At 44.3% G+C, this 19,653-nt stretch overlaps 1 protein-coding gene across 1 annotated transcript in view; it reads left to right on the top strand.

Annotated features, from left to right (window-relative positions):
• Nucleotides 1–19,653, top strand: part of MEGF11 (multiple EGF like domains 11) — a 318,441-nt gene that overhangs the window by 263,949 nt on the left and 34,839 nt on the right. The window contains exons 15-17 of the mRNA XM_033167284.1: nt 3,824–3,970; nt 5,719–5,853; nt 15,374–15,502. Of these exons, the coding sequence (XP_033023175.1) occupies nt 3,824–3,970; nt 5,719–5,853; nt 15,374–15,502 (411 nt within the window). The remainder of the gene's footprint in view (nt 1–3,823; nt 3,971–5,718; nt 5,854–15,373; nt 15,503–19,653) is intronic.

The raw sequence follows: 19,653 nt of genomic DNA, 5'->3' as shown, positions 1-19,653 counted from the left end.
TTTTCTTTCCCATGCATTTAGCCACAGGGAATGCACTAAGTAGTCGTTAGTGTTTATCAAAAGTGGAGACTCAGAACATAAACTTGCTACTTCTTCAAAGAACAGCCAGTGGCGGAGCTGGCTGCATGGGTGCCCGGAGCAGTGGCCATGCCGTGCACCTGGGTGGGTGGGTGGGAATCCGCCATGCGGTGGCGGCGCAATCCTCCGCATGCGGCTACAGCTGGGGCAACACGATCCTCCACGCACGGCTGCAGCAGTGGCAGTGCGATCCTCCACGTGCGGCTGCAGCGGTGTGATTCTCCGTGTGGCAGCAGCTTGTGCCGTCACGCCCTGGGGTGGCAGGCCTAGCCCCCACGGTGTGCCTTTTTGTCACCCCCCTCAGAGATGGCACATGGGGCAAACCGCCCCCACCGCACCCCCTTTCCTATGCCCCTGAGAACAGCAATCCCAAACTACAGGTCTGATTTTCTTTCCAAATGTCAAGGTCCCAGTGCATCCATCAATAAAGTGTTGTGGTGTTTTCGGTCATGTTTAAACCCAACCGTTTGAAAAATACTATTCCTTCCATTCTGGTCTGGGCAAGGTCAAGCCCACGGACATTCACACGTAGCAGATTCAGTGATTAAACTGCAGACGTAATTCAGCTGGCTGCAGCCCCATGGTGCAGTTCAGAGAGTATCAAGAGCACTTGCACAGTCTGAAAGACCAAAATCCTACCATGCATCACAACTGTGATTTAAAACTATTCCACAAAACAAACTTTATGGAGTTGAATTAGTTCATATGCATACCCTCTACCATTCCTCAGATGAAAATAGGGACATTTTATTCTACATCAGTATCGCTGCTTAAGCATTTCCTCCTGGTCAAGTAAAAAAGTTATTAGAAGAAACACACAAAATGGCAGTATTTTAAGCATAGAAATCTTTGAATGTACGGTATGTATTGCCTGGGGAGGAAAGAAAACCCCCAAATCAATAAATACAACTAACTTATAGGGGTGTGTGTGAAAAATATGCAATATCATCATGCATTTACAAGTATTTTGGAAGCATGATAGCTTTGAATAACTATTATTGTTGCAATTGTGCAGGTGTGCCCTATGGGGTATTCTAATGTCTATTTTGGGGTCTAGGGACATACAACTGTTTGATTTGGGGGATACATAAACTTCCTTTTTTAGTGTTTCAAACTTCTAAACAAATTGTGAATGTGTTAGCAACTGCAGCACCCTGGAACTGTGGTGGATCCTGGGTGGCTCAGCTGCACCCCCCCCACCCCAGGCATCCCTCCTGCAGCTGCCCTGGGACTCAGGACCAGTGCTAGGGTTTCTTGCGCCCTAGGCGAGACCACCTTCTGGTGCCGCCCGCCAAAGCCTGCTTTAGCGGGAGGTGGGGGTGGTGGAGAGGCAAGCAGCAGTTTCTCCGCTGTAGCGGAGAAGCTGCTGCTCGCCCGTCCCACCGCCCGTCCCCCGCCAAAGCCTGCTTTAGCGGGAGGTGGGGGGTGGTGGAGAGGTAAGCAGCAGTTTCTCCGCTGTAGCGGAGAAGCTGCTGCTCGCCTGGCCCGCCACCCACCCCCCGCCAAAGCCTGCTTTAGCAGGAGGTGGGGGTGGTGGAGAGGCAAGCAGCAGTTTCTCCGCTGTAGCGGAGAAGCTGCTGCTCGCCCGTCCCGCCGCCTGCCGCCTGCCAAAGCCTGCTTTAGCGGGAGCCGGGGGGTGGTGTCGGGGGCAAGCAGCACCTCTCTGCTACAGCGGAGAAGCTGCTGCTAGCCCATCCCCCCCCCCCCGCCCAAGCCTGGCCAGCGCCCCCTCGATTTTGGCGCCCTAGGCAATTGCCTAGTTCGCCTGAATGGATGTGCCGGCCCTGCTGGGACTCCCCTTCACTCAAATGCAAAAAATGGGGAGACTCATCAGATTTCAGAAGGTGCCACCAATTCAGCTCATGGGAGAGATCAATGCCTTTTTCCTGTCTACGTGAGAATCCCCCTCTTTTGCAACTGATAAAGGCACAGGCACCCTTGCTCCAGCTCAAATCTGATCAGGTTATATGATTCTCAGGAGTACTCCCATTAATTTGAGTAAAACAAAGTCTTGCCCTCGTGAGTCTTACACAGATGAGTGACAGCTCCTTAGAGACCCCCGTGGGCTTGCAGGATTGGGCCCTGGTTTATTTTAATTCATTTGTTGACAAGTGAAAGAGCAGGAGCCCTTATTTAAATGTCACTAATTAGAATACTGGAGGACAGAGCCTTTAAATCACCTGCTAAGAGTCTCTGCACACACAGAGTGCACTTTGGTAGATTTGAGCGTCATAATAAATGCCAAACTATTGTCCTGGGAGCCATTTGGTGCCTGGATTTGCATGCAAATTTATGCGAATAAAAGAGAGTCCAGGGTGGGATCTACCCGCTATGCTAAGTGCTCCGCAGAGCAGGGACACAACCTGTGTCCTAATAATCAGAGAACATTTATTTTTTCCATTTTGTTCATGTATGAAGGATGGTATACAATTTAAGCACCAAAATCACAGATTTAAGCTCCTCACCACAGATGAGCATGCAGACTACAACAATTCCCACTTCCTTTTCTATCTCTATTGCAATTCTTTTGACATTCCTACCTGGAAGCTTATTTCCTGAATGCCCACACTGAACCTGCAAATTCAGGGGAAGGGTTGCTGCCTTTCTCCACACCCCACCCTCTTGCAGCTTTCGACATATGTCTCCCAAAGTTCATGAAGCAGCCTGGGTGCCAAGACAAAGGGTGCAACCATCACAGCGGCCATGCCCATCACCCTATTAGAATCTAGAGTGGACGCTTGGGTTGCGGACGTAATCCGTGACGGGGGCACGTCTGCAACCCACAGCGTTCGTATTATGCAGCGGTGCATTTGCGCGCACACACGACGTAATTTGGCACTTATGCACGATTTAGTGCTTCTGCACATGCGCGAGCACCGAAACCCGGAAGTAACCTGTTCTGGTCCTTCCGGGTTCGCGCGGAGTGCAACCTGAAAAGACGTAACCTGCAGCGATCGTAACATGAGGTATGACTGTCCTCTGTATGACTTAACATAAATAATATCAGGCATTTTATTATTTTGCCAGTTTTATTGTGAATTTAAAATGTAATGCTCGCCTTAAAATGAATTGCTATATTATGTTTCAAAATTAACTGGTATGAGACAACTTATTGCCTTGATGTCCTTCTGCTGGTATTATTATTATTATGTTATGCAGTGCTTTTTCCTGGGGGGACGCAGGGGTACACATACCCTTAAACATTTTGTGAATCTAAGTTTGGCCTCATTGAGGAGCAGTATTTCAATACGAGTAGGAAAACGAGAGTACCCCTAAACATTTTTTTTAGGGGGGAAAGAACTGCTGTTATGTGTTCAGTGGTCTGTGTTTGCCTAAGCTTGAGTCTGGACTAAGGATTCTGAGCCCCTGTGTTCTGATTCGATACATGATATCCAATTACAGAACATTTCAGGATTTGGACCTCTGCCATTGGCCCTTAAATTCAGAGTCATGATTCGCAGCTGGGAAGTTTAGACAGCCAATCACATTGGGAGTGGGAGTGGCCCAGGCCTTCAGAAATGTATATAAGCAGTTGCCCAATGCTGTTACTTCAATAAAGGTTCTTGCTGTTATCACTGCGTCTTGCCTCTTGGGAACTCACCTGCACTTCAATGCCTTCACCCTAAGGCCCCAGGCAGTTAACAACAATTAAGGCACAATATGAAAAACAGTTTAAAACAATTTACAGTCACAAAAAGATGTCAATTGTGAAGCATTTTGGATTTGCATCTCTGCTCTTCTCCAGGCATCCACTGTGACAGTGTCTGTCCAGAAGGGCGATGGGGACCCAACTGCTCCATCACCTGCAACTGTGAAAATGGGGGGTCCTGCTCCCCAGAGGATGGGACCTGTGAGTGTGCACCAGGCTACCGAGGACCCCTGTGCCAAAGAAGTAAGTTCTCCCCCCCCCCCCGACCTATGTACTTTCCTCTGCAGATCCCATTGGCCAAATACCTGCCTCATCCCATCCCTAATTCCTCCTCAGCCATTATGTGGAGAGGAGATCACAGGGAAGCAGGTGGGCATAGGAGCCAACTCATAGGGGCTGAGGGGTCTCAGACACCCCATAAAATATTTGAGGGGGCTGGAGGGGCAAAGTTGATGGGCATTGCCATTCAAATGGTGTTGGCACACCAATTATTCAGGGCAGGGCTTATCTGCCCCCAACCAATATTTTATTTTAAGTTAGCCCCTTGCTCTGCAAAAAAGGCCTGGATGAGGGATCCACAACAGAGGTTGTGGAACTGAGCTTGACCCAGTTATCGCATCCTCAGGTTTGCAGTTTGTATGGCGGGAACACCCAAACACAATTACTGTACCGAGTCTACCCTGGAATTGTGCGGTAAAACTCAAAATGGCTCTTTTACAGAACCACTGTCTTTAACTCTGCATATAACTTTTGCACACAAAAAAATCCCAGTTCAGTTCTCATTCCCCAGCCCCAAATTTCACAGGCACAAGCTCCTTTTACCCCAAATAACTTGCAGCTGCTGTTTTTCTTTTTTATTTAAAGCCATTACGGCTCTGACCTGGGCCAGGGCTGCCATCCACGGCCTTTGTGCATCTCAATTACAAACCCCTCATTCCCTGTGAGTTCACAGCATTTCTCTCTCTGGCTGTAAAACTGCTCTCCAGACCTGCGAAAGAGGCCCTCAAAGAGTCAGGGAACCAAGGGGGGGGGATTTCTTCTGCTCTCTTTTTTGCAAACTTTATATCCCCAGGGTTTAGAATGTGACAAGAGGAAATTGAAACTTTTCCAGAGAGAGGAGAGAAATAACAGGTTAGCTCTATCAGTCGGTGCTGTACAGGCCAGGAGGGCATCTGAGTGCCTTCATCTTATCCATGTAATCAGGCTGTATGGCCCAAGGTGGTCTGCTTGGAGCTGTGGCAAGAAGAGAGCTTGGCTTCCTTCCTCCATTATTGGTGGCCTCATTATGCTGGGAGTTGCACCTGCCCCCTAAGTATCCCTCATTATCAGATCCGTCCCTGAACTGAACTTGCATACCGTATTTCAAGTTGCTGCTTCTCCTCACTATTGCTGACAGGTATGGAGGGTCTTGCTGCTTTTGTTCCTTTCTTTGCTTCTGATAGTTCATTTGTGTCTTGAATATAGAGATGGAGGAGAAATTCGATTCTGTTTCCTGTTGTTGTTGTTGTTTATTTGAATTTATATAAAGCCCTATACCTGCAGGTCACAGGATGGTTCACAGAATAAAACCAGAATATAAAAACCGCAAAATACTTAATCAGAATAAAAGCAACAACAAACTAATACCCACACACATTAAGGGCATAGGATTTAAATGCAATGCCTCTCCTAATTTGTGCTTTCCGAAACTATACACAAACTGAAACACAGCCATCCTTCAGAATCCAAATTTTGCATTGCGGTTCTCCAGCCAAATAAGGGTGCAAAAATATATAGGCTTAGGAAGGTATGCATTAAAAAGATATATTCATGAAAACAACATATAAAAATGCATTCAATTAAGGAAAAAAATGTAGTCAAGTGGTTAAACTGTATGGTGCTTTCTTTGTAAACTGCATGCATTGTTGCAAATAACTGTAGTAACGATGAGGACTAGTGTCTTGTTTCTGCCTTCTTTACAGTTGTAGTACAGCTTTTGTTATTTATTTTAGTTTGTCCACCTGGTTTCTACGGGCATCAATGCAGCCAGCCGTGTCCCCAGTGCATTCACAGCACTGTCCCCTGTCATCACGTTACAGGACATTGTGACTGCCTCCCAGGATTTTTTGGGCCACTCTGCAATCAAGGTATGAAGACTCTTGGTGGTTCTCACTGGTTGCATTTGTTTAGGAGCAATTGATAGAAGCCAATGGAAAGGTTTCTGGTCAAAGCTCGCCTTTTTGTATTATTATTATTCTTATTATTCTTGTAAGCCTTTGAGGTTCTAGATAGCAGCAGGGGAAAGAAAACCTGTTTTCCTTTGTAGGCAGAAATGCAAATAAGCATTTACTCTCCCCTTTGTAAATAAGCTGTATGCTAACATGCTTAAGTAAGGCAATTCCTTTGTTTTGGACAGAAGTGCAAATAAAATGTGGCAGATGTTGCAAATGCAGCCGGCTACTCAAGGCTCACATCTCTTTACTGTCAGACCTAAAGCATCTCAGGCACACAATGGCACTTGTAAGTTGTGCTGTTAATTAAATGTAAAAGGTACTTGTCAGTTAGTACAGACTGCACACACAGGCAAGTACATATTGTCGGCAGGAACTTTTCAAAATGAAATTCTGAAATCTGCTTGTTTGAATCGGCCCATAGCTGAGGGATGAGCATCGTGGATGAGCTCTTGCTGTCCATACTGAAAGTCCCAGGTTTTACCCCCGGCTAGGAAAGACCTCAGGGGTGGGGCTGGGAGTGGGGTGGGGGCAGTGCTCCTTGGAATAGTCAACATTGGACAAGATGGACCAAGGGCCTTTCTCAGCAAAAAAAGCAACTTCATGTGGTCGTATATTTAAGGGCTGGGGCCGTAGCTTAGTGGTAGAACTCCTGCTGCCTGAAACCCTGGAGAATGGCTGCCAGCCAGTGCGGACCGGCACTGTTGAGCTACAAGTCCCACCATTGTTGTCGATCATGCTGCTATAAATGTTAGGCCCAATCGCCTTCTAAATCTGGCCAGCGGACGGTCTGGGAATCAGCGTGTTTTTACATGAGTAGAATGTGTCCTTTTATTTAAAATGCATCTCTGGGTTATTTGTGAGGCCTGCCTGGTGTTTTATATGAGTAGAATGTGTGCTTTTATTTAAAATGCATCTCTGGGTTATTTGTGGGGCATAGGAAATCGTTCATTCCCCTCCCCCCAAAAAAATATAGTCTGGCCCACCACAAGGTCTGAGGGACAGTGGACCGGCCCCCTGCTGTAAGAGTTTGCTGATCCCTGTGTTAGGGCTTATCAATGCATCGTCCAAAACTGGTTTGAAGTCAATATCATATTATCGGTTTCATAATTTATGACCTGGCAATATATGGCGAATTTGTGTGTGTGTTAGTGTTATACAAAAATCACAATGTGGGGAAAACCATGAAGCCAGCCATGCTTCACTGTTAACTCTGCCAGCTCAGCTCTCACCTGCCTCCTGCAGAAAGCAGTGAATCACAAGAGCAGGTGCCTGCAAAAGTCAGGATGCGGGGGAAATCATGAAGCCAGCCAGTGCCTCGACATAGCTCCATCATTATTTCAGACATCATGATACAGTGGAACCTCGGTTGTTGAACGCTTCAGAAGCCGAACAATTCGGAACCCAAACACCGACAACCCAGAAGTGAATGCTTCCATTTTTGAACGTGCCTCAGAAGTCGAACGGCTTCCAAGGCGCGTCTCTCCATTTTTTCAATGTATTTTGCCGACCAGCAATTGCACCTCGGTTGTTGAACATTTCGGAACTCAGACAGTCTTCCGGAACGGATTACGTTCAACAACCGAGGTTCCACTGTATATTGCAATGTTTAGCTGGTGATATATCACAGCGCTGAAAACCAGATACTGCCCAGCCCTAGTAAATGTATATTTCATATTTGGGTGTAATCTTCAATGTTTTATTTTAATATTTTGTAATGATTCCTTTGATGTTTTCAGTTAGGCTGCAAATTGCTGTGGGATTTGTTTGTTTATTCTCAAAATGCGAAGTGGCATGGACAAATGGGAGACCAAGGCCACCCTGGACCACAATTCCCATCAGCCCTCAGGCAGCATGCTGGCTGAAGGGGGTTGTAGCCTAAAACATCTGGAGGACACCAGGTTGTTGTGTAGATTTAACAGATAATATGCTGCATGGCATTTGCCTTTTCAGTCGTCATCTTTTGTTTCTTTGGGGGGGGGGTTTAAAGGAAAAAATAGAACTCACTCTTTTTTAATGCTGTGCTGTTCCACAAGGTACACATTATAGGCAGTGCTTAGGCAAAAATAATTAAACATAGATTAAGTAGAAACATATGTTTTCTTTTCTCCTTGCCACTTTCACCACCAAGATGTAGACCAATTAATATGAGAGCAAGCACTTTACTTTTCCCTTTTCTGCGAATGTGTCTGTCTCAATGCAAAAACCCCAGCTTAGTTTTCACAGTCTGAAGCGGGCCTAATTATCTCATTAAGCAAAACCCTGTTTTCTTGATTTCAATCTGTTGAGCGTCCCTGCCTTCCCTTTGAAATGTTGATCCACCCAGCAGAATTGCCATAAAATATTCATGTTCTAATTAAAGGCAGTCGGTGTTGCAATTTGTCATAATGTTGCAAGCATATGATATGATATGATATATATGCTTTTCTTCAATATAAAAAATGAGAAAGAAGAAGAAGAAGGATGTATTTTAATAATTTATTTTAGGCTAACTCGGTGCAAATATTGCTGTTTTCAAAATGCAGCTATTATTGCAGGTGCTTTACTTTTTCGCTAAGTAGAAAGATTATCTAGAGCTAAGCAGAGAGAAAGAAAACTCTTCTCTGTGCTAGTAGCCCTGGAGAGAGAGCATTCACCGAGGGTTGTCCTATGGCCCATACCTGTGTCTTGGGCCACACCTCCTCAGTCTATTTTCTTGGGGAGGAAGAAAACAAGAGGAAAGAGGAAAGGACCCATCTAAATGGTGTATGTGAGTAAAGGGGGGGGGACAATACCTTGGTTTGGAAGATGGGCTCTGCATTGTAGTTCGGGGTCAAATGGTTTCTGGGCTCTTGAAAAATTGATGGCCACAGGGTGGTCCAAAGGGATATTGTGGTTCGCCAGCCATCTTCCAGTGGACCACCTAATTCCTGCTGCTGGCTGATAGGATTCTAGAAGGGATTTCATCTCCTCTTCTTTTATTTATTGATTTTAAAATATTTATTTCCTAAGGCAGCTCAGAGTATGAAATTTGAAACAAGTTATTGCAACAGTAGCAAAACAAAGTAAACAAGTAAAACTACAGGAATCAGGGCTGCAATTTTTAATTCATTAACCGGTGGGATCAGTCAGCCTTAAAACGTTTTTAATCAGCTGAATAGGCACCCCCGAGATACATGCGGAAATAATGTTTGAAAGCGCTTATAAAAGCTGTCAGCGGCAAGCAACATCTTCAGTGGGTCTTTCTCCTTTCTCTCTCTTGTGTGTAGGACAAATCCCTTTTCTACAATGATGCCTTACAACAAGAGTGCATCATCTTAGAAACAAAGGAAATGGGTATTTCTAGCTTTAGAAATACGCTGTTTACCTGTATTTATGCGAGTATAGGGTTGCATCCAATGCTAGCCTTAGAGCAGACCCATTCAACTTAACAGGCATGACTAACTTCGATTGATTCGTTTCAGTCTACTCTGAGTAGCACTTAGCTGGATGCAACCCTGCAGTGGAAGATTCATCAGCCAGAAAGTACAGTATATGATTAATTGATCTACAGTGGTACCTTGGGTTACGAACTTAATTCGTTCTGGAGGTCCGTTCGTAACCTGAAACCCGTTCTTAACCTGAGGTGTGCTTTTGCTAATGGGGCCTCCTGCTGCCGCCACCGCGCAATTTCTGTTCTCATCCTGGGGCAAAGTTCTCAACCTGAGGTACTACTACTTCCGGGTTAGCTGAGTCTGCAACCCGAAGTTTTTGTAACCCGAGGTACCACTATATTAGGATTTGCAGCACTGAAAAAAAAAACCTGTCCTAAGTAAACTTAAGACTGGCCAGCAGTAACACCAGCAGCATCCAGAGCAGTATCTTGCAGGGTCCAAGCTAGCAGAGTTCACAAGAAGAGCCAGGTGAGAATCAAGAGCAGTCAGTGGTCCCTTTTGGCACAGGCAGGAAGGAAATCCATTAGCAGACAGGGCACAGGGCTGGTTCATAGACATTGTTCCAGCAGAGTTTCCCAGAGCGGTCAATATTGACTCCTGTTAATTGATGGGGCTGTGAATAAAGACCTAGGAGCCGAAGGAGGGGTTGAAGAAGGCCTGGGGGTGGGGGGTGGAAACGAAATTTGCAAGGTATAGTGCAAAAAGAATTAATTAGGAAATGCGAGTATCAGAAATAAAGGGTGTGGGCATGTAGAATGCACCTCCCTTGCCAGTGAAGAACCTCTTTATTGAAGAAGATGATTCCACAATACAGCAGGATACTCAGACTGTGTTGCTTTACCACTAAAATAGTGTATTCAGTGGCACTTTCACTTTTCACTTTTACTTTTAAATCTATTTTACTTGTTTTTGCTTTTGCTTCCTTATTATTATTTACATTTTATGATTCCTAGCAATGGCGAAGGATGGTTAATGTTTGTTTGTTTGTTTGTTTGTTTAAACAAGTTACGTGGTGCTTAACTACAGTAGTCTCTAAGTGGTTTACAAAGCTACAATACGAAGAAACGCAATCGGTTAAAATTATAAAATCAAACTTCAATTAAAGTGGCTGCAGGAATGAAAATTAAATGTTATTGAGTAGGAGCCAGAAATTCAGCCGGGGGTGGGGTGGGGTGGGGTGGGAGAGAGAGACCTGTGAACACAGCCAGAGGTCCTTCCTGGTGGGTACAATCCATGCACCTGATCCGTCCAGGAACCCTGATGGCGACTCCCCCGAAGACTTGGGTGACTGGGCATAGATATAAGCAATTATGCAGTCCTTTTTTAAGTATGCTGGACCCAAAATTGTTAAAGGCCTTGTAAAGGTACCCCTGACTGTTAGGTCCAGTCATGGACAACTCTGGGGTTGTACGCTCATCTCACTCTATAGGCCGAGGGAGCCGGCGTTTGTCCGCAGACAGCTTCTGGGTCATGGGGCCAGCATGACTAAGCCGCTTCTGGCGAACCAGAGCAGCACACAGAAACGCTGTTTACCTTCCTGCCGGAGCGGTACCTATTGATCTACTTGCACTTGACATGCTTTCGAACTGCTACCGGTAGGTTGGCAGGAGCAGGGACCGAGCAACGGAAGCTCACATGGTCGCGGGGATTCAAACTGCCGACCTTCCGATCAGCAAGCCCTAGGCTCTGTGGTTTAGACCACAGCGCCACCCGCGTCCCACTAAGGCCTTGTACACTAATACAAAAACCTTGAACCTGGCCCAGTAGTGTATAGGCAGCCAGTGCAGATTTTGAACACTGGAGTTGATTATATATTGATTTCCCTTAATAGAGAGCTCGCCCACACTTCCGCTTCTCCCATGCCTAGAAAGCACATGTCTGAGCAGTTTCCTGCTTTTCCTGTGCTTTCTAGGCATGGGTCCGAGCAATTTTATGTTTGCCCCACCACTTTCCCTAGGAAAACTTGCTGAATCAGTGCAAACATCAATTGAGGTTTGTTCCGATTCAGCTATAAAGATTGAGATTTCCCAGCGGAAAGCAGCAGGAAGAGAGGAAGTCTGGATGCACCCTCAGTTCTGTTTACATTACTAAGAATTTGGGTTGTGGTCAATGACAACTCAACAAGGGGGGTCATTGAACCCTAATCTGGATTTTTGCAATGGGAGGCCAAAGCCAAGCTAAGGTTCCCCTCTTTTCCCAAATACCATTAATAGGAATACAAGCAGCTTGGATTGATAATGAATTATAGCTGCCAGAAAACAGCTGATATCTCAGCAGGGGTTTGGAGTAGTCCCCCTCCAGAGCTCTAATAACTAATTAACATGGCAATTACATCCTTGTATTCCTAGTACAGAAAGCATTATTACCCTTTTCTGTATTCAAAATGTCTCAGATCCATTTAACTATTGTTTGTGCGTTATTCATGCAGCTTCAGTGAAGATCTTAATAGGCTCTAAGAAGTGTAAACAATTCACTTTTGAAAACGGTTCTAGTGGGTTGTTTCCCCCCTTCGTGGTTCCGAGAATCTTGGAGAATGAAGATATATAGTAAACATTTTACAGGCAAATATACCCCGCAATACCATATATATCCCATTATATGATTGAGTTGACTTGTTTTCCAAATTGGTCAGCCTTTGGCTTCATAGGTAATGAAATGTGGAACAGTGTTTTATTCATCTGAGGCCGACTTGCATCAGAACCAGACCAACCAAACTACCAGGTTCTGGACTACCAGGTTCCCAATGCACTCTGGGTTGCTGTTTTTTTACCAGCCAGAAGGGCATTGCAGTTCATGTCAGTCCAATGACAGCATTTCCATGTCGTGTTCAACAATATTTATTTATCCCATGTATGAATCATAACCTATGAAACGTCTCAAAGTGATTGACAATTATAACATCAACAATTTAAATAATTTAATATGTCAAAACTATTCAAATCCAATGCAGATAACAGACTGGGATTATTATTATTTTTAATCCACTTAGAAGGCTTGTTGAAGGAAAACTATAGGTCATGGTTTAGTGTGAACTCAGAAAAGATCCATGCTTTCCCAGCAGGAGCAACAAAGCCACATTCTCTAGTTTAGTGTTACATCCAAACTGAGGACTGTGGTCTGTTTTGCTCCAAACAGGGGAGAAATTTGACTCAGTTCACGTTTAAAGCTGAATTTCTCAAATTTGCACTTTCTGAAAGGAGCCTGCGAATGGAAACGCTTCCATCCTCCAGAATTTGCATGTATTTGAATCTGCAGGTAAATGCTAAAGAATTTTCATGTAGTTTGTTTTTTTAATGCAAATTGCTGCAGCATTGTGGAGAACTGAATTTAAGGTATGAAAAATGAGAAACTGAGAGAAACCAAAATTGGCAGCTCCTCCTATCCCCAGCTCCAAAAAAAACAAAACATAACAAAATCCACACTTAAACAAAGTTGGCTTTCCCATAGTTGTGTTTTGTCTTTTTTGACTGAAACAAACTATGACCACTGGTTTGGACATTACACTAAGGCAGAGAACATACAGTAGTTTGTTTCAGCCACTGGCTTATGAGGAAGAGCAAAGCAAAAGTCATCTGTGTTCCATGGTTTACCATGAGGTGCAAACTGGGCCATTGTCATGTCAGCAGCAAGTCAGTTTGCTATCATAAAATGATGTGTGGATATTGAGTACAGATCCATATGAAACAGATCGTCCACTCTCGGTTAACCCATCAAAAGGGGGTGTAGCCGCTTGTAACTCTGTTTTTAAAAAGAAAGAGAGAAAGTTAATGTTTATTATTAAGAATAATCAACAAATGAATTGGGAATAGAAAGGAAGGAGATAAGAGAAGAAAGCTGTTATAGCAGGAAGAAGTAAATGTAAAATGACCAGAGAGGACAGATGAAAGAAACTGGCACTTAAGGAGGTTGGGATGGGAATAAGGTCCATGCTAAGTATGAAAGGAGAATGAGAGAAATGAGAGGAGATGGCTAACAAAAAAATACTTTGAGAGGCTTGTGAAGATGGGAAGCAGGAAACGTCAGAGGAAAAATCTTCCTCACTTAACAGCCTCTGGGTCAACAAATTCAGCCTGAAATGGGGAGGCTGTATCACAGTACCACCAGAGCAAACACCTTGTCGAATGCTGACCTATGGAACTCTTTGCCACAAGGAAGCTACTGGGGTGGGTGGGTGGAGAAACAGCCGTTTCTGAATATGTATTAGATATTCATAGAAAGAGATGCCAGTAAATGTCAGCTGACCATGCCAAACTTAGTCTTTCGGTAGCACCATTTTGTGACTGGGGATGGGGTGGGCTTTTTAATTTTCAGCTGCCTTAAGTGGGCCCTGGCAGTAGAAAGATTGAGAAGCCCTGTCTGAGAGTATATGTGATTTCCCAGCAACCCAACTTCTGTGACTCTGTCGCAGTCCGATAAGAGCCGTATAACATCATCGCCTTCTTTTTATTTTATGTAAATTGGCTTTCTAAAACCAGGCTGTTGGGAACGTCCTCTTGATGGGATTATGTTTCTGCCAAGGATGCCTGTCACTGAATCCATCTCCCCCCCCCCCTCGATAACAAAATTGTGTTATAATATTGCTGAGATCTGTTAGAACAATGGGCCCGTGCATGAGGGAAGACAGGTGGACAGATTGTTTCGGTGTTTCGTCCTTTCTCTCTAGTGTGAATATTTCTCCCTTCTCTTCCCGCCTGCTACGTTTTCTCTCATTTCAGTGAGAAAACTGTTCCATTTAGCATTTAACTTCAAAGTCAACTTTATCTACTCTGGGAGGGAGATAAGTGTGTTTTGAGACTGTATGTGATTGTCTTCCGGCCTATTCTTACCGTCCCTGTCATGGCGGGAGTTGGAACTGGCAGATGATTCCCAGCTCCAGATTTTAATCTCGGGCTGAAGCGCTTTGGGAATAGATTGAGGTCATCTCCTGTGAATGTGAATCAGGAAGCATGAATTGTCGAAATGCTAAAGTAGGGAAATAATGCCAAAACAAAAACAAAATACCTGTACCTATTTGCAAGGATATGAGTCCAGTTATGTTTGTGTGCCTTTCATTGCACTGATGGACTGGGTGAGCTGGTTTTATCTGTTTAGTGAGCCTGGTTATAAGATGCCTGCTTTTGTCGGGGAGAGAATCCAGCAGCCAATAAGAACAATTTGACAATGCTTCCATTGTCATGCTAGAAAACAGGGACTACGTACTGGTTTTCCATCAGTATTCTGTAGTTATGTTGGAACCTAAGGATATAACTGTCTATAGAAGAGTTTAATTCAATACCCTCAAGACCTGCTACGGTTACAGTGTTCCTTCACCAACCTGGGGCACACTGTATGTTTTAGACTAGTCAAGGCTGCGATGGCTGGTGCTAATTGGAGATGAATTCCAAAACATCTGCAGGGCACCAGATTGGCTTTAGAATAAATTTAAAGGGTTTTTTCCTCCCCTGTTTTATGGACTAAGCAGTGCTAGGTGAAAAACTTAATACTGATGTGCGCTCTCTCTCTCTCTCTTCTTTTGAAATGACATGTGTCCTAATCAATGGATGGATTTATTTCATCCATCTGTAGATGGATGGATTTCTATGGACATATACTTATTGAAAGCCATGCATAGCAACCTGTGGCCACAGAGGGGAATAGACATCCTTTTTGTCACCAGAAAACTCATTCAATGGGTCTCAGTTTAGCATTGTGATTTGTGTTTCACGATGCGTTTCCAGAATCTCAGTAGCCACCTGGCCATGTGCCTCCTTGGCTTCAGCAGCTGAACCACATCTTTTACCTTCAGGGCATTCTCTCTACACACATACACATGCACACACCACAGTCCAGTGACCAATGATGAAGCTCATTGAGACTCAAGAAAAGTGCGTCTGGCTGTTAACTAGAAAGTTGGTGGTACAAGTCCACCCTGGGGCGGCTGTGGGCAGGATTCTTGCATTGCATCGGGTTGGACTAGATGAGCCTTGGGATCCCTTCCAACTCTACAATCCTATGATTCTGTGTGCATTTCTGTTTCTATACAGTGTGTCCAAGCGGAAGATATGGGAAGGATTGTGCCGAAGTGTGCCTGTGCACGAACAACGGGACATGTAACCCCCTGGATGGGTCTTGCCAGTGCTACCCTGGTTGGATAGGCAAAGACTGTTCCCAGAGTAAGGCGCAATTTCTTTTTCTGTCTTTCATAGCAATAGGTCTGCCTGATTTTCATGTGAAAAACACATTTGCTTGTCTTTCAACCTGATTTGCGGTGTAGCCATCATGAGACGGAGCAGAGCTAGAAAAGATCTATCTGCACAGTTTGCAATCCTGCGGGAGAAACCCCCTTTTCACAGTCTCACCTCCACGGATAGCAAAGAGGGTGGGGTCATCCCAAGGGCTTGATCTGTGGCAGTACCCCATCTCTGGAATGCCCTCCTGGGGAAAACCAGATGACCCCCTTCCTTGAGCATTTGAATACATTTTTTTTGTCATCCAGGCTTTTGGAACTGTCATTTTTTAAAGGTATATTTAACATAGTTTTTATCAGATTTTATGTTGTGAGCCATCCTAGGCACTCTTACGGGAAGGAAAGGTGAGATAATAAAATATTTGAATGGGGCAAAAAGCGGAAGGGGAAGAATCCAGAAGCATAAAGAAGCACCAAGTCTTGTGTAATCAGTGATATATAAAAAAAACATTGTTGAAGAAAGGCAAATTGGAACAAATGAGTCTAAAAGAAATGCCTGTATTGAAGGGGCCTCTCGTAGGTGTGAGAAGGGAGGTCCACAAATGTGGAGCCACCATCAAGAAGGCCCTATTCCTTGTGTTCACTAATCGAATATACCATATTTGTGGGCAGTCTATATCTGATCTTATAAGTAGACCAGGTTTGTACAGGCAAAGTTGAGTGTCCTTTAGATAAGCCAGCACCATTTAGGGCTAACAACAGTTCTCAGCTGTCACAGTGAAACCCTTTATCCGTGTCTCTTTGCATCTCTGTCATTGGTTTGGGAAAACATGTTTCATTCTGTGTAAAGTCTCATATAGTAAAGGATGTTCTTTGTCCAGTTAATAGCTATTAATCAAATCAAAATGACTCCTCCAGGATAGCCCAGGTAAGGAAGCAGCCCTAGTTCAGAATAGTAAATTCAACAACAAAGATTTAAAAAACATTTATGCACAAACCTATCTACAGTACTAGGAACTCTGTCCCTGAACCAACCTTGCTACAAGGTTTCCTACTTAGTATTATTATTCGTTTGCATAGGTGAATTTGTATTGAATTGCGAAGCAAATGCACCCATTTGTATTGCTAGAGCTGGCTTTGCCAACCTGGCACCCTCCAGATGTTTTGATCTGGAGGGCACCGAGTTGGCAAAGGCTGTGCTAAAGGAAGGTCTGTTCATTCTTTTCAACGCTTTCCTTAAGAAATCATTAAGTGATCAACAATTCTGTGTTGCAAGGTCCATATGGCTGAGAAAATTAGAGAGATGAGATATTCCTATTACACATAATTTAGTTGTTAAAATCAGTGCTTTCTGGAGGGACGTGTGGTGACTTCTCTGAAATTGCCTAGGTAGAAGATTGACATTTGAGGATCCAAAAACTGGCATTTCCCTAATGAATCCTTAATTGGAGGCGGATCATCTCTGGGAAGACCCAGCCTGTCGTTCAGAAATGTTACTTCATATTCGCAGTGCAATGAAGGTATTAGACAGCACTTGCAGTAAAACATATTAAACCTCCAGTGATAAAGGAGGGATCGGATAAAAACAGACAGCTGTAATTTTGCTTTTATTGTGCTTCTTCCTCAGGCCAAATATTTCTGTCACTCAAAACAGAAATTAGGAAGCCTGTCAATTTCAAATATAGTTCATTATATTTAGAAAGTAATTGGGAAACTGCTGTTCACTTCTGCTTGACTTCAGGTGATGGCGCACATTTTCTTTTTCTCTCCCCCCCCCTTAAAAAGTGATTGCGGCTACACATGACAACTGCCTTCAACAAAAGCCACAATTCTTGCTGGATTCCTTGCATATTTACTGAAATTTCCAGAAGAGCGCAGCGGTGAACATTTCTCCTGCCTCTTTCCTTTTTTGTAAACATCCTCCATTAATTAATGAGAAAAGAAATTCAATTCAAGAATAAGGATAAAAGGCGAAAGAAAATCTGGTTTATTCTCACGGGTGGGGTGCAGGGTCTGTGATGTGCCTACCCGTACTTTTGGGGAGACTGAGGGTGTTTGTGAACAGGGAAGTAAGGAAGCACCGTTCTCCATTCTGCCCTCTCACAAGCAGCGCTGTTTCTAGTCCACTGCAGTTCATCTTCTACCAGAAATGGCATTATTTGTGTCGCCTTCCGCTATGGCGAATTGCAAAACTTACTGTGTAATTTACATTGCCATTATGTCTTTCCACTCCATTCATTTCAGTGTAAAGGAAACCCAATGTGAATGGGGTGGGTTGAGGGAACGTAATCAGCTACCTATCATTTGCAGCCTGAAAGCAGAAGCAAGAGTGTATAGAGATTGTATGCACTGAATTGGTTTCTGTTTTAGACCTGGGGCGAATATGTGGGTGCAACGAACCTCCCTGTCACACTCCCCTCCCCTGTTACTAAGTTTATTTATTTTTATTTTTTTATTGCTCAGGTGTTCCGGGTCAGACTAATTAGCCCCCCCCCCCACCTGTCTCTCGGAGGTCCGTCAATGAAGTTAACTCCCTGGTAGTTACAAAACGGGAATATCTTAGTAACCGGAGTGTCTTTGTCCAGCTGCCGCGGCCGTTTATAATCCTTGCTCTGGGCTTCAGGGGTTAAACACCTTATTGCCTCCAGCCCCAGGGTCTCTCTCTCTAGATCCCTCACTGTAGCAGTCTGCTAAACCCTATTAGCAACTCAGTGGCATTCACAATGTTTCAGCCCACTAGCCCCTCCTGAGTGAAACCCCTAAGACACAAACTAACACCCCGCAGGACAGTTTGGACTCTTCCCTGGGTTCACCTCTTCATGAGCAGTTTATAACCCGCTGGACCCACAAATTGACGACGACTGACTTATAGCAACAAAACTAGTCTTTATTTTTCTTTATAGAGCATAATGGTTTCAGAGCATCAAATGTTTAAACGTAGTTTCATAACAGCATAAAAGGCTTTCTGTTCAGTATAATATACTAAACCTTCGACCTAGCCTAACCTACCCACCACTATCCTGGTCTCTAACCCTCTCTCCCTCAGTCACCACTCACTCCCACTTTCTCCCTCATGACCAACTGCCGCTCCCTCCTTTTAAAGGGTGAAAAGTCCCGCCTCCTGCGAGTGAGCTGCCAGTCACATAGAGTGAATGTTAACTCCTAACACGCTGCGGCTCCTGTCCATACCCTGCCTAAGGGCAGATCCGTTACAGTGGGCATCGTCATTTTCTGCTTCCCTTTCAGCTGGACTTCTCTGTCATCCCTGTTTGTGAGGGCTCTTTCTTACATGGCACAACTGTCCTCACCAGTGTTCTGCACTCTGCAACCTTCTTGACGTCCCAGGCTCTAACTAAAGCCCAAGAAAGATGCCATGCGGAGGAGAAGGTTGTTAAACAGAGCTTGGATAGCCATCTCTCAGGGATTCTTTAGTTGTGATTCCTGCATTGCAGCGGATTGGACTTGGTGCCTCTTTTTGTCCCTTCCCACTACGATTGTATAATTCTATGAACCCGTCTCATGGGGGCTTTTCAGATCAGGAAAGACGGGAGGCTGCAAAGAGATAGATAGATACCGGTAAATAAATACTTTATTCAGCTATAAGCCAACAAGGTAAAACAAATCAATAAATAAAAACCATTTTACATTCTAAAATATCAACTAAAATATTTCAACGCATAATCTCCTTCGCATTACGTAGAAGCTATAGATGTACCGTATTATGGCCTTAAAGAGCTGCAAAGAGAGTGGATAAACGTTGTTTTTTTGGGGGGGGGAGTGGGAGAACACATTCCCCTTGGCCACCTCACAACAGTAAGGGAAGCTCAACACACCCTGTTCTCACCAATATGCTAAAACGCCCTGAGAATGAAACAGAAAAACGCTGAATCTTTTTTGGGGGGGGGGGACTTTTTAGAAATTTAAGGAGAAATGTTGGCAAACCACTAGGCATCATGCCCCCATCATCCCCCGATTCTATGCGGACATGAGTGCACACTCAGAGCTCCCCATTCACTTTTGTGCAATATGCAATTCCATTTTAGATATCTGGTGACAGGTGTATTCGGATGTGTGAAATGTTGCATCAGTTTTCCCAGTTATGATGCTAGCACTTCTACTCTGCTTTTCTAATGTTCC

This window comes from Lacerta agilis, chromosome 13, assembly GCF_009819535.1.
Source record: "Lacerta agilis isolate rLacAgi1 chromosome 13, rLacAgi1.pri, whole genome shotgun sequence".
In the NCBI taxonomy this organism is placed as follows: Eukaryota; Metazoa; Chordata; class Lepidosauria; order Squamata; family Lacertidae; genus Lacerta; species Lacerta agilis.
The sequence above is the reverse complement of the archived record's forward strand: the minus strand, read 5'-3'. Positions and strand labels throughout refer to the sequence as shown.